General features: G+C 36.5%; 1 protein-coding gene across 10 annotated transcripts in view; it reads right to left on the reverse strand.

Annotated features, from left to right (window-relative positions):
* Window positions 1-16,602, reverse strand: part of LOC123707975 (rho GTPase-activating protein 21) — a 311,024-nt gene that overhangs the window by 263,266 nt on the left and 31,156 nt on the right. For 9 of the 10 annotated variants that reach the window (XM_045658350.1, XM_045658353.1, XM_045658352.1 and 6 more), the window contains exon 3: window positions 2,148-2,198. The exons of the other annotated variant lie outside the window; for it this stretch is intronic. In XM_045658350.1, the coding sequence (XP_045514306.1) occupies window positions 2,148-2,198 (51 nt within the window). The remainder of the gene's footprint in view (window positions 1-2,147; window positions 2,199-16,602) is intronic. 10 annotated transcript variants of the gene reach the window in all.

The following is a 16,602-nucleotide window of genomic DNA, read 5'->3' on the forward strand; positions in this document are numbered from 1 at the left end:
AAAGCATATTAATCATGCGCGCCACTTGTTCTTTCAGACACCAGATTATGAAAAGAGCGTACCATTCCCTGTAAGGTCGGCAATCCACCCGCTATGAGTCCATGAGCGGCGGCTGTCATTTCATTCAAAGTGCCGTGTCGTTTGCCCCCTGTGCCATTAAAATATACCGACGGGACCGATGATTTTCGAAAAATAATAATAATTAAACATCATTTATTCCTTGAAACATTCATCAATTATTACAATCTTAAAATATTATAAGTTTTTTAAGGACCTCTTCCTATAAGGCCTCCTCCAACTGGCTCCATCTCTCTCTATCTATACCACACATACATCGATTTATAATATATGTAACTTCACGGGGGCAGGCACAAATATATGGGCCTTATCAGGTCATAAATCTCACATAGTACCCAAGATAAGATCAAATATTGAAGCGTCAATGTTTTTTTAACCAAAAATTGTTTCAAGAGAAAAGGTCGCTATCACAAATTTTAATTGCACATTGTGTAACAACTTTAAATATTATAAAAGATAAAACACGTAATACATCGTGTTTGCGGACAGTCTTATCCTTATCAATGTCTTTGTGTTCCCCGGTCGACACTCCTTATTGGCAGATGTACACGTTATTTACAATGAAGCACTGAGTACTATTCCGATGTCATGTTCGTTAAACGGGAAATAAAATATTAATATTCAATGTATTCATTTTGAGCCTCAGCTCAAGCATACCTAATGTGACCAGACGTCCCGTTTTGAATGAAACTGTAACGGCATAATTATGAAATAAAGTCCAAATTTTAACCTACCTTTATTCATATAAATATCACTATTTCCTTTACTATAAGTTATCAATCAAGCATAACAACATCTAATTAAAAATAAATTAACAAAACTAGAACGAAGGGCTTTGTAGGTCAAAGAAACGTGTTGAACGAACACTGTTATTAATTTTATAGTCTATTTCTAACATTCCATTTATAAACTAAAATGAACTAGAATTAATTTTCTAATGCTTTAAAATACTAGTTGCTAAATTAGAGGATTTCTGTATTTGTTTTTTTTTTATAAATTCAGATCAGCCTTCTTTGTGTAAAACATGACGTCGACATTTTCCTTCACCGTACGAGCGAGTGTTAATGAATCAATCAAGTCAGGTTTAGAATCCACCACCTCAGGCATAAGAGTCACACGCTTAAGCCACTAGGCTAGGCTATCTTAGAGAATAAATTGCTAGTCATCGAGGTCCTAGGATCAAATAGAAAAGCCGGGCATTTACTTTTTAATTCTAATTTATTTTATAAGGTCGAATCGAATGATTAATTCGGCTTAAAAATAATAACAATGTTGCTTAAACTTTCGTTATTACTTTAACGGTTATTATTACTTAATAATTATTTATATAATATTCAGATGTAAGGTTCAATGAGACTATGATAAAACTTACAAATCTGTCACTATATTCGGAACCTTGAACTTAAGATTTGATGGAGAAAGAAGAGACAATGGCTTGTAGAACATCCACGTTCCTTTAAGAAATCAAAACTAGATTGTTCGTTGATTTTACACTAAGTGTAGAAGATCCTCATCTCTCTGACATCGTGCACAGTTTGGATCGTCTCTATTCTTCATGATGAAGTTAAACTTGTTAAGTGAATTGTGGTAAGGGTTCTCTTGAGGTTTCTTGAGGCAAACCAAGGCTCGCGTGGTATTCAATTAAATGTATAAAAATTTTCGACACAACAAATGGTTAATGACACATTTTTATCAATATTGAGTAGTTATTAATGTTAACAAATCATTACAGTGTAAGTATTTATAAACAATAATAAAACTTATGTTTGTAAATGTCTTCATCAGCTCTTTTGGACCTTACAACGATTAAATTTTATAAATTAGCGGACCCGACAGATGTTGCCCTGCATGATATTTCAAGCGATAAGGATATTAAACAAAGTATATTTTCAATACCGATGGCAGCATCGTGAGGAAATCAGCAAGTCTCGAATCGAAAAATCGACGACATGTGTCAAACAAAAGACTCACCTTCTTGAATATGAAATAAAACTGATCAAAGAATGATGAGGATTCTGTGGCTTAGCTATTTAGCGTTGAAGCGGATTAATTTATCAATAAATACTTACCATTTGGTGGCACTGTTTCAAAAGTTGGCTGTTGGGGGGTTCGGCTCTTACCTGTTGAAAAAAAATTATAAAAATTAGAATGAAGATCACATACACACCTTGTTAATTGTGTCGCTAATTTCATATAAAAATAATGGTAATCAACCCAACCGTATAACATTGTAATATTTATTTATTTCCTTACACTTTGTTACTTTATACACAAATATTCATATAAAAAAGCAGGTTACATAAGTTATTAGGCAACGGGCGGCCTTATCGCGACAAGCGATTTCTTCCAGGCTATCCTAGCAAGGAAAAATAAAAATTGGAACACCTATATACCATTATGTAGAAAGTGCATTAATAATTTAATTAATTAATATATATAAGTAGCTAATAACGAGGCACGAGGAACATAAATGCATAAAAAGAAGATACTTAAATAAATTTAAAGACTGAGCTCGTCTATCAAGAGGTAAGACTAAGAGGGTAATATTCTGAATTAATATTGTTACATTCTACGTAAATGTCTATGCTGCGTAGAAACATATAATATTTTTGACTATATGTTTGACTGCGTGTTGTTCCCAAGAGAATGTAAGTGCGTGCTCCTATTTCACCATGCCTCCCGCTGATGTCATGTGGGGAACATGGTGTTATGGTTGCAGCTTAAAAAGAGTGGCGGAGAGTTTATTGCCAGTTCTTCTCTTCCGCTCTACGCCCTTGATTTGAGAACTGGCAGTAAATGTAAAATTAGAAGCATTGAATGTATATTTCTTTTTTATTGACGTTCATAAGTGTACATTGTGTTACCTATATGAATAGATGATTTTTGACTTTGATATTATATCTCAACATCTCATAGATAGATTATAAGGACTTAAAACAGTGTTTTCCAAGTTGGGGCCCCACAGGGTGGCAATTTAACTGTTACTCGGGGCTATTCGAAAATTAATTAAAATTATTTGGAATTTCAATTTCGGTTTTCTATTATGTTGTATAAATTTACTTCCTCTGTTTCCTTAACAATATCCTAGTGATTTCTTTATATAACCTATCATTTTATATTAAAAATTATGCACGTGATATTGGGGGCATAAGAACTTTAGAAAGGCTAAGGCACGGCACAAAAGAATAAAAAAGGCATGGTTAAATCAGTTACCGACGCGATTAGAAACATTTCGGTTAAACGTCAAAGCAACAATTTTCGTATGAGATTTTTACAGTAATTTTAAATTTTCTAAAATGACAGTCATAACGTCAACGTACGTACGGTATATGATATTGAACTTATGATTGACACTAACAACTTAATAACTGTTATTTGGTAACAACAAACATGAATGTAGGCCGTGCTTAAACACGTTTTTCTTTACATATTTTGGCGTGAGTGATTACATCTCCTATAAGAAGATTTCACAATAGCAATAGGTACCCTTGTTTTTAATCTAAAACGAGCAACTTTGGGAGCGCTGCCGAGAACCTCCGATTAGCCAGGAAATGGACAGGCTATACACTCCGTAGAGATCTCAATCATATTCCCAAGTAGGCGCTTGAATGGAACCCGCAAGAAAAGCGGAAGTGTGGCCGTCGTAGAAAAACCTGTACAGTTACAGATGAGGCAATGAGAGTCGTAATGACTTGGCTCGAGGTGGAATACGAGGCTCAACACAGAAAGCGATGGAGACTCGCCAGAAAGACATGAAATATTTCGCAGCTGGCATCATTTTTTATTTTTATTTAACCCGTTACGTGTTAGTATTTTTCTTTACTTATCATTTTTCCACAGTTTAATCATTCCCAGAACCTCTACAAATACTTCAAGATCACAATGAGCCCATTCGGTCCAGCCATTCTCGAGTTTTAACGAGACAAGTGAGGAGCAAATATATATATATATATATATATTGCGACCAGCGAGACTGCTGGGTCTGCAAGCCCGCCAGTTTGTGGTATAAATATGAAAATCCATATTATTTGTCAAGTCACAAATCACTGACGGAGACGAGTTCCGACTTTGTTCGAACGACTGTTCATAGATTTTTTTTAAATATTTATTAGAACAAACTAATATTACATCAACCAATAAACATAGCCAATACATTTCCTTATCATTTCGACATACAACGATATATTTCGGAATCGACACAGTAATGTAGAAAAGCGCCCTCTAGGCTATGTGTACACAAATCATGGGGTATTTTAGCAAAACCGCTCAATTCTGGAGGAAATTATAGCCGATTTTGCAAATGCCGGCTGAGACAATTGCCAGTGGTACTTTTGTGCGGCCTATCATTGTGTAAGATCTATTTCCGATTGTGATACAAAATGCATCTTTGAGCGATATTTAAAGTAACTTTCGTGATACTTCAGAATTGAACATTAGCATAAATCATTAATAAATTATTGCAACGAAGACACAAGAACACAGAAGGCAAAATATGATGTGGCCGTTTACCAACCAGATCGACCGATCATGTGAAAGATTCATCTTCCTCTACATAGTAATTAGAGAGACAAGAACCGGTGGAAACAGATTTTCCGCTCCAGGCTGTCCTTGCTGACCATGACGATTTGACATGAGCTACTGAAGAGAGATAGAGAACAACACAAATCTTTAAAAGTTTCTCTGTCATCTATACGTATATGTTTTACTGTCAATTTTTCTGAATTTATCACCGCCGAGTTCATCTTGTGCATAACAAACTAAGCTTTGTGATTAAGAAACATTAGAAATTAGTAGCAAGATGAACGCGTTTCATGGTTCTTAGGAACAGTAATGACTGAACTAAAGTTAGAATAACAATACTTACAACATTTACTGCGGTCCCTACTTCTTTCGCTTCGTTTATATAACAATTACCAAGCATGCTCGTACCTCCTGGCTTCAGTCCAAGTTGATACAAGGCCAACCCAACCTGACTTTAACATCCTCTGTTGTCTTATATATCCTACGTGTTAACCGCTTTCATATTATATGTGTCAATATTAACAAATTTAACAATTAAACTTAATAAAACACATATATTAAATTATATACGATATAACATTTTTCCATATCCTTTGTGTATGAGTTTGTGTCATGGTTGTGTTTTTGGCATTTAAAATATGCATTTATTATATACATTCAAAACCTCGTAACAAACTTCTACAGATATCGTAATGTTCTTGGTAGTTCTTAAAAAAAAGGGTAAAATCGTGAGAAAAGCAGGTTTGTTAAAATGCTTCCTAACCTTGACTTTTATGTTAAGATCGTGATAAGACATTTAACAAATAATACTCTTCGTGAAGCTCTGTCACATTTTAATAGCCAGATCTACATTATTTATGTTAAATATATTTAAAATTTGGTAAGTTTATGTCTTTTACTACGCACTGTTGTCTTAAGTAATTATTTATCATACATTATACAGAATAAAAACGGTTGTCAATTAAAAAAAATCATTGTATAATTAGAATAATGAAATCCGTTTCGCGGGTTCTCTGGTACATCACCCATTGAGGGTACACCTTAAAATCTTTAAATTTCAAGCTGAATAATTTGTCTTTGTATGTTTGTTTGGTGTTGTTGTTTGAACACGCTTGAAATCCCGCTCGTAAAGATTGAAAAATTGTTTTAGACCGTTTATCAAGGGAATCACGCTTCAACTACTTGATGACACCGCTACTAAAATTACCGCACAAAATTACACACAAAATGACATATAGTACCTAAGTCTATCGTTAATGGGATCTTTGGCCTTCACCCACGCTTTTGATAGGAGCTAAGTTTATGGGTCTAATGTCAGGTAGATATAGAAGCATAATTTAACTAAATTTTAAGCATGTTAATTTCCTGTCATGTTTAAGAAATACAAACAAAGGCATATCGCCACACAAGTACGCACAAAGTAACTTGAATGATAAGGCATTAAGTCAACAAGATATCATTATTTTAGATAAAGGTTGATGATTCTATAATGTTTTATAAAATTTAGTTATGTATTATATATAATTACTTGTTTATATTATGTATTATTACTTGCATTTTAAACATCATACTGTTTTGGGTTATTTCCTTACTAGAGTTACCTGGAAGAGACCACTTGTTAGTGATAAGGCCCGTTGAATATATAATAATTATGTACTATGTTATTTGTTTTTCTATAACTGTAACGAAGTGTTAATAAATAAATTAATATAGATAAACTTAATAATAAATAGACGTACAACCTATTTAGATCTGGGCCACAGATTTCATTTGTCAATCTAAATGGCAAGTAGGTAATCTGTGCCTAACACACGCCGTCGACTTTGGGTCTAAAGCAAGCCGGTTTCCTTGTTAAATGCACTCATAGAAAGAAAGTCCAAGCGGGGGATCGAACGTACGACCTCAGGAATGTGACTCGCACGCTGAAGCCAGCTAACACTTCTCTGTTATCTCTGATAAATGGACGAAGAAAAAATATCGGCCCTTAAACATTACGATAGATTCAATGCAATTAAAAAAACGAATTAGTTTACATTTACATGTAAATCAACACCTAAAAACCGACATCTCGAATAAAACCTCAGACGTAAAGAAAACAAATAGTAGACGCATGTCGAGACTCCCGCGCAGAATTTTGAAAGTATAAGGTTTCAGTTTTGGCGGGAAATACGGTTCTGGTTAAGCCAGTTCCTTATGAGGTCATTGCCTCATCGCACTAATTAGTCATATATTTATACTAGCTTTGGCCTGCGATTTTGTCATTAAAACTTATATCATATGGGACCGTACGCTTTAGGAATAAAATTAGCCTATTAAGGCAAAATACAGTTATCCAGGGGGAACTACGTATATTGTTCGGGAAATCGCGTTGTAGAAGTATTCTCGTACAACTCTTAATAAAGTTTAATACCGTAACATGCAAAGGTACGCAATTCGAATTATGGACTTGACAAATCATTATAAATTTCACACTACAGAACTATAACTTGAGAAATTTCTGGGTCTTATGACTAAATACCGGGGAACGGAAGTCTTCAAATAAAAACTTTCGCATTAGATTTAAGAAGAATAAAAACTGTAAATGACTATTATACCTACCTACAGCCCTAATTACGATATATATATTTTTTTTCAATTCGGTTATTACAAAAAACATTAAAACCACTGAAATATTTATACCAGTTGTATCGAGGATATTATTAAGTAACATGGGAATAACGGGCAGGTGGCTCACCTGATGTTAAGTGATACCGCCGCCCATGGACACTCTCAATGCCAGAGGGGGTTGTGCGTTGCCTACCTTTTAAAAACTGGTACTTCTTCTAGAACCTACCTCAAATTGGTTCGGATATACATCGGTGGCCAACTGTTTCAAAATAGTGATAGATCACGGCGAAAACTGCTGAAATGAAAATTGAAACTTTTTCTTCTTATTAACTGAAATTTCCTAAGACGGCGCCTGACTTACATAATACAACATCTGGAAAAGATAATTCCTTTTACTTTAATATAAGTATTGTACATACGATATTTACGATAATATTTTATGTATGATTTTCGCAATTCTTCCATTGTTTTTTATCAGTGACCTTTAACGTTATTACTTTGAAAGTAAAAAGATAAAGACACAGTATACCTTTGTTCGCATCATAAATTAAAAAGTTAGACAATAGACATCTTTGATATTTTACGACATATACGTTCGTTACTGCTTAAACTGTGCTTTGCTTATAAACGCCGAGAGACTGTTTTAGAGCATATTTAAAATTCCCTATAACTGTATTGAAAAGCTATTGTTTAACACAAATACACAATTATCATTTATAAACTATACGATAACAATAATTATAATCTTGTTTTGTACTATATTTAATGACTTAAGACACATAGGTCCATACTTCAAGGTACGGCGGCGGTATCAGTGAGCCTCGTGTCCGTTTGACCCCCCCCCCCCCCCGTTCTATAGAAAAAGCTTCATTGAAGTCATACAGGGTTAAATTTAGCGTCGAGACTTACTGCTAATTACGACTCCTGTATCTCAAATCCAATACGTTTTGGACATAACACTGGCGCCTCAATAGCATTTACGCAAGGATTATTCATTATTAAATTAAAAGTTACATTGTTTTAGCAGATATTGGAGCCCTTATACTAAGTCTAGGGAGACTTGTGCATCAGGGTATTCCGATCTTCCAATGGGTAATGACATTTCTACTTAGCAATCGTTACCAGTACTATATATTTTTTTTAGATTTATTACTAAAATAAAGATACAGTTGTACATGGTTGGAACCTTTGTACAATTTTAAACATAGAACACCAAACAAACTACACAGGTGACATAAGCTCTTCTTGATTTAAATCATTCCAAAATTTGTAGCGATGTTACATAAACTTATTTATTATAAGCTTTCTCGTATAAAGATTGATTTTATTACTCACTGCATACTTTAAATTTTATTTATTGCCTTTAAAATGAACAAGAGTGAAAACATATCAGTTGACACTTTATTCGATAATCCTTAATTAAAATCTTGAATGGGTGTTAAGAAATTCCAGTATTGGGTGTTATTTCGATATTGATATATTCAAGATATTTTTGTATTACAAAAAAGAGCATATATATAAATTAAAACTGCGTGCCTCGCTAAGAGAGTTATTTAAAGAAATCAGCATTTTAACAGTTGCCTTTATTATGTACGTTTATAAAACATAAATACATTTCTAAAGCTCAGTGACTGTCACAATTTAAACACAAGAAGTAGGAATAGACTTGCTTTTCCTGCTTTTCATACAACTGCCCAATCATTTATGGGGAAATGTAGAGATATATAACAAAATTACATATTATGTAACCAAACTTAACCGCTACATAAGTTCAAACCTTACATCAAGAAAACCCTAATAAAAAAAGGATATTACACAGTTCAGGAATACATAGATGATAGAAATGTGTGGGCACTAATGCCGCTATAAGATGGTGAGATGGCGTAAATTGACATGCGTAAGTGTACAAATTGTACCTAGATGAATAAATTACTTTTTGGCATGACAAAAACTCAACGTTCTAGCTGGCAATCGAGACTTGCTATAGGGAGTCACAGATTAGACTAGACTTAGTAGGTCAGAGTTGAAAAATACTTCACTGTCTTTTATTCTCTCTCTTGTACAAACTCAAAATAAATTTATTAATATAACCTTGTTTTTCCCTTTTGTAAATGTTTGGACCTTTATGTAAATATTATATATATTATACTCAAACTCAAAATAATTTTATTCATATAGGTAAACAAGTACACTTATGAACGTCAAAAAGAAGTTAAATTAATTGTAAATTTACATTTACTACCAGTTCGCAAGTCAAGGGCGTAGAGCGGGCAAGAAGAACTGGCAAGAAACTTTCCGCCACTCTTTTTAATCGTATTGTATTGAGTCATACAAATTGTTTGAACTGGAGCAAATCAATCCCAAGGATTATGCATTTAAATATTCGTCAAATTTATAAAAAAAAGCTTTATTTATTAATTTACGTTTAACGAGAGCTTTGAATTGAGTTTGTTTGTTTGTTGTAAAAACGAATAAAATTTCCATATAAGGTGTGGTTTACCTTCTGGAACCTGGTTGGCCGTACAATTAATATTATATATATAGTATTGTCTTTTGTTAACATAGCTTTTACACATTGAAAGAAAACACTTTTTAACCGGATTGAAGCTATGTATTACTATAAACTTATAATTATTTTACATAATTTTAAATTTAAATTTTTTAGACGTTTCGGGTGCTTTATAAAAAGTGCTTTCTTTCAATAATATATATAGCCAAAGATGTAATACATGTTTTATTATTTAAAGTTAATATAAAGTTAGCTGTAGGATTACAAAATAAATAAATATATGTAAATGGAAGTGAAATTAATTATTTCCCAAACTTGCCACTTAAGTCGTTAAAAGTCTGCAATCTCGACAGTATTTTAACCTACTTTATAGAAACGCATGAGTTTCACAACGAGATGTAAATATTTTATTGCGATTTTATATTAACCGTTAATAACGACTTCATTATTATTGTACCTTAACCGTATAGCAGTTATGTATGATATTGATGTAGAGTAGACAAATTTCTGCAGACTCTTTTTAAATAGAAAAAAAAACCATGAATCATACATATCATCATTCAATCACAAATAGTACAATAGTTTGTGTTAAACTTACACACTCAAACAACGTTATCGAATTTGTTAATTTAGTATATAGATAAGAAAACTTTTAGAGGGCGCTTCATCTTCATCATTTCTTTATAACAGAACTCACGTGATTTAAGTTATACCGACGCCCATAGCCAGAGTGCGGAAGGCGGAGTGCCGGAATTTTAAGAATAACTATCCTCTTTTCTCTAAGAACCCTAAATCGAAGAAGGTGCGCAATAAATGCCTCAAATGATGCTCTATTCTGGATCGTCGCCTGGATGTCGAGGCAGAATACGAAATCCCACCCGTGTCACCTCGCCGTCCGTCGTTCCACAACTGAGCTCTTTTTAAAGAACTTTTTTGCCTCACACCACCGCTATGTGGAACCAGCTGCCCAATGAGGTATTCCGAACCAATTCGCCAACGCACTTGGAGGTCTCGCGTGAGTATCCATGGGCGGTCACTTATATCAGATGAGCCTCCTGCCTGTACTTTAAAAGAAAATATGAAATACAACAATGCTTTCAACAAATAATACATAAACTTTAATCGCTCTAAGATTTATTATAAGATAAAAGTTTTGTTGAAGGCTTCGAATTTTAAATTTTAAAACCGTTAATTGCACAGTAGTTACAAAATGTCACGGCCCTACTATGTACATTAAACGCAAACACTTATCGACATCTTAAAAATATCCTATCGAGTACTTTAATGAATAATAATTATATGTAATCGATATTAATGGCTTTTAAAGGGCAACATCAACACCTCGAGTAACCAAAATTAACCCATAATTTTCTTAACGCAGAGGTTGTTGAAGCCACATAATATATGTCTCTGTATGGTATAAATATATCTAACAGACGCGCAACATAAAATATGTGTGATTCTTGAATAACTAAAACAATTTATTTCTTCTTAGAGAGAAGATCATAATTCGTCAATATGAGGCTGGCTCCAGGTGTAGACTGATTTATTAATATTTAATAGTGTACATAGGACATATAATAACGAAGTACAAAATGCAAATGTAGGTAAGCAATGGATGTTAAATCCCTCTCCAACCAAATATTTAGTCCGTACTAAGATACAAGTGATAAAAATAATTTATATTATTATAAATTTTCATACGTGGATTTTTTTAATGTAATAGGAGGCAAACGAGTCGGAGGTTCACCTGGTGTTTAGAGATGCCGCAGCCCAGGGAAGGCTCGCAAGTGCGTTGCCGGCCTTTAAGAATTGGAACGCTCTATCTTGAAGGATCCTTGACTGAACTGATTCGGATATACTTTAGTGGGCAGCTGGTTTCACATAGTAGTGATGCGTTGCACATACACCAAAGCCCCGCTATGGGGGCTGAAGATAAATAAAAAAGATATGTGTGTACCTGACACACATGGACAAAATCCATACAACACCGCAATATATACGTGCTAGTTGTTTCTATTTTAAGCAACCATCAATCCAGGTCAATCAGAGGCAAATGAAAACATCACTTAGCTACAAATGTCATAACTAAAGCCCTCAACGTTTGAAACTGTGACGCCAATTGGCATAGATGCCAACTAAAAGTTTTCCATAGAACATTTAACGAATACCACGGTAATATTGAAAAAAAAAATTGTCTACTAATTCGTCTAAAAAGTACCTACTCATAAAATACACATAATTTCCAGTATTTGGTAAAAAACACAAGGTGAAATAGATTATCAGCGCATCGTCACTTTGTCTTCTCTGATTGTGTATCAATTGTAATGTGTAGGCATTAATACACAAAGAAAAAATCGCTTTTTTCTCGAATGAACTTTTTAAAATACGCTACACAAAAAAATCCGTAAACTTTTATAGCCATACCAAACCAAGATTTATCATCTTAAGTTCGGTTATATTAAAATTGATGATTATTTTCCAACTAGCATATGTATATCAAAACATTATTTATATCTAATGTTTCATTATTACCTAAACCAAACTTATATCCCGTTATTACGTAAATAGCACTTAACCAATACAGTGAGTTGGCATTTAGCGTTGATAAAGATTTTGTAATCGACGAGCACGCGCGAGATTGTATCGTTAAAGGACTACACGCAATGTCAAGTTCATAATTACTTATCAAAGGCCGTTATTATGTATAATTAAATACTTTCATAAAAGCTATCAACTGCGAATAAGTTCATTTTATAAAATTGTGTTTTTTATCACACTTTATAATAGTTTTTGTAAAAATTTGGCGTACACTTGCATTATTAAACATACCGCGTTTTACTCTAAACAAATAGACACTGGAAAAATTTAAAGTCCCAGTTACGTTTTTTTTTATAAAAACAAACTAGTGGCGCTAAAACCTTTTATGGTCTGGGCCTCAAATTTTTGTGATGATCATTTATCAATCTAATAGGCAAATAGGTGATCAGCCTCCTGTGACCAACACCGTTGCCTTAGGCAAGCTGGTTTACTCACGATGTTTTTCTTCACCGTTCAAGCGAATGTTAAATGCGCTCATACACAGAAAGTCCAATGGTGCCCAGCCGGAAATAGAGGCGACGACCTAAAGGATGAGAGTCGCACACTACTGCACTTTTTTCCTCCTGAGCCCTCCATATCGCCTGCTATGCCGGATACATTCATTCTGAATGAATGACGTCTGGCACCGCATTGAGTCCCCCGGGGGTCGCACTAGGCATTCAACTCAGGGAACTCAGGCGAATATGACTGCATACGGGCTCAGCGACGGCGCAGGGGGATACTGTTGGGCAAACGCTCCTCGCGTCTTGCCCCCGCACCCCCGCCTCGCCGCCATCGCCACGCACCTCCCGCTGACGCTCGGAAGCCTCCTTCTGCAGCAGGACACGCTCACAGAAGAAGGCCACCGCACGCCATGCCTCTTGGCTACCAAGCATTGCTGCAACAACGCTCGGAAGCGAGAGGTCCGTCCCGACGACCGACACTAGGTCATGGCGTTGCCTCGACCAAGTGGCACAATCGGCCAGGGTGTGCTCCGCCGTGTCCTCTGGGGCACCACAATGGTGGCAGATGGGAAGGGTTTCCCGCCTCGCCACCTTGTGCAGATACCGCCCAAAGCACCCATGCCCAGACAGTATCTGCGCCATCCGAAAGGACACACCTCCACTCGGGCGATTCACCCATTCCCGTAAGCATGAGCGAATCGCCTCCACGGTGCGTACTCCCGCCCTAGGCATAGCCAGATCATGGGCCCATCTATTAAAGGCGGCCTCCCTGGCTTGCCTCCTTGCCGGTCCGACCAGTTCAGCCCATCGGCCACCTGCCCTAGTCTCACACTTGAGACGATACAGGTCGCCTAGGGCCAACGCCTCTAACTCCCAGGGGGGAGTCCCCGCCAACAGGCACGCCGCCTCGAACGAGACGGTCCGGTAGCATCGAGCCGCCCGAACCGCCATCACTCGCTGTGGCCTCCTGAGTAGGGTGCGGTTCCTCGCCCTCAGCCTATCATCCCATACAGGGGCCCCATACAATGCCATACTGCGTATGATTCCGCAGTACAGCCTCCGCACACTCTGCTTAGGGCCCCCAATATTCGGCAATAGCCTTGCAAGCGCCCCCGCCGCCCCTACAACCTTCCCCCCGAGAGCTTCAAAGTGGACCTCGAAGTTCCAGCGGCCATCCAAGACGAGACCAAGGTACTTCATCTTGGACGCCACCGGAACCCCCACTCCTTCCACCATCAAGACCGCCCCAGGAGGTGGACCATTCCTAGGGCCATGGAACAATAGGGCGTCCGTTTTTTCAAGAGACACCCTAAGGCCCAGGGCCCTTATCGGTCTCACAACAAGGGAGGTGCCGACCGTTGCGAGTCGAGCCACCTCCTCATAACTTGCCCCGTGGGCCACTACGAGGGTGTCGTCTGCATAGCAGAAGACACGCAATCCCGGAAGAAGCGCGCCCCTCAACACCCAATCGTAGGCCATGTCCCACAGAAGCGGCCCAAGGACTGAGCCTTGAGGAACCCCACACCGCACAGGGTGGTAGGAGATCGTGCCCTCCATGTTGGAGTACACGATCCATCTTTCCGCAAAATAGTCCCCCACTATTTGGCGCAGATACAGTGGGACCTCGAAAAACTAAAGTGCCTCTCTGACCACACCAAAAGGGACAATGTCGGGAGGCAAAGGAAACAGGTCCGCCACCACTCTGTCCAGAAAGGCCGGCTCCAGACTCTCCACAAGAGGCATTCCCGCAGCTTTCAGCCTTTTACGAGCTGATCGGTAGGGTCGCCCCCACGGATCATCATTCAGTCCCCGGAGCACCTCCTGATGGGCCCTTTCGTTTGCCTCACAGATAGCGCCCCGGAGAGCCCTCTTGCGATCATTATAGATACAGCGAAGGCCCTCCGTGACATCGGGACCATCTCTCCTACTCCTCTGACTCCTGTAGTAGGCCCTTCTGGCCTCGCTACATGCGCCACGGAGATTGCCAATCTCCGACGTCCACCAGTAGACCGCTCTCCTCCCCTTCGGCGGCCTCCATTTGGGCATTGCCGCATTCGACACCCTTCGGAGACTCAGACCCAGTTCGCCAGCTCCTTCATCCACATCCACAACACTAGTGGGCGCACACCACCCCTCTATAATGGCCATCTCCTCCGCAATCTGGCGGTACACTGACTGCACTAGGTCAACTCTGTTCTACTGCACCAAAATAAAAAAATATGTTTATTATGGAACATAAGATACAAGTATCACTTATTCCACGTCATTAAATTTGAGTAGGTAGATATCTCTGCTCATTGGCAAAGAAGACAGAGGGTGTAGGCCGAGAGAAAAAGCCGGCGTAACAAAACTTTCGGTACTCTTTTAAAATAGCAAATCATCAAACAACACTTATTTTTAAAAAAATATCGCAAATTTATAAAAAATTAAGTTATAGTATCGAAAGAAAAACATAATGCACATATTATAAACGCAAAGCACATACAAATAAGAACAATTATTAAAAGTTCAACATAAATTTACAAACATTTTCTACAATGTAAGGTTTGTATAAAATACAAAATTGGATTCAAATGTTTATCAAAACATCTGAATATAGCGTATGATAAATATAGGAATTGTTTGTTTACTTATTGCAAAAGATAATGTATAGAGTACAAGGTAAATCGGCAAAATTTCATCAAATTTTCCAACTTTATACTTCGGTACTTATTGAGAACTATAAACAAATTTCTTAAAGCACAACAAACACTATTTAACAAAGTCTATAACATGACCACTGTTGGATATTGGTTCTTGGCTTTGAATTATTGTAAACTGATTATTAAACGCTTATTTTCAAAACTGAAAATGCTTTATTAAGTCATTACGAAATCTTTTTAAATTATCCATCAATTCCTTAATCTCATAATGTAAAATGGCAAGACTACTTACTACTTTACTTCTTAATTTCAGAATAATATTCGAATTTAATATGTATAAATTCCGGTGGTATTATCTATATATCACGACTAACAATGGATTAGGAAATAGTCAGTCCCGTTACAGGTGTGCAAGTTCGTGAGTACACAGCAAGGCCGTACTGCCAGCCATTGTACTTAGCAATTAGCGTAGACAGGGAGATTTTATCGGCTATTATGAATTAATATTATAATTCAAAGACTAACATTAGTTACCGTTGAGATTATTTATATCGAATAAAATGAGACGTGTTTTGTTTAACGTTGTTTTAATAAAGATTTATCTCAATTCCTTGTTATTTGTTTGAACATTATTATAAAATTCGGTAATTAATTAAAAAAAATATATATATGTTGGTAAATACAGTTTTGCTATCACAGACGGCTAATCTGGAAATTTCTAGTTGTCGAAGTTATAAGTAATATTTTTATAAGTAAGCTGGAAATAGTGTTTAAAGTAAAAGTACTTTTAAATATAACAGTCTTATCATTTACATGATAGTCAATTTCAAAATGACAATTTCAGTGGGACAACAATTTTTAATAATAAAAACCCACGCTACCAACTTTGGTATCAAAAAAATATTTCAAAATATTTTACCAAGTATTAAATGTACACATAGAAAATCCATTGGTGCACAGCCGGGATCGAACATACGACTTCCCAAGCCATTGCTCTCAAACATTAATACCGTAATGAACAATTTATTATTTAAGACATAAATTATATCACAGTACCAATTTGCAAACATGATATATGATCTAAACATACGATAGCGTCAGCAAAAAACCCGATACAAAACATCAAATTACGAGTTCGCTGATTCACCGAGGCACCGCCCAGCGAATCTAATTATTTTTAATTTATTACTCATAAACAATC

Source organism: Pieris brassicae, chromosome 4, assembly GCF_905147105.1.
Source record: "Pieris brassicae chromosome 4, ilPieBrab1.1, whole genome shotgun sequence".
Taxonomy (NCBI): Eukaryota; Metazoa; Arthropoda; class Insecta; order Lepidoptera; family Pieridae; genus Pieris; species Pieris brassicae.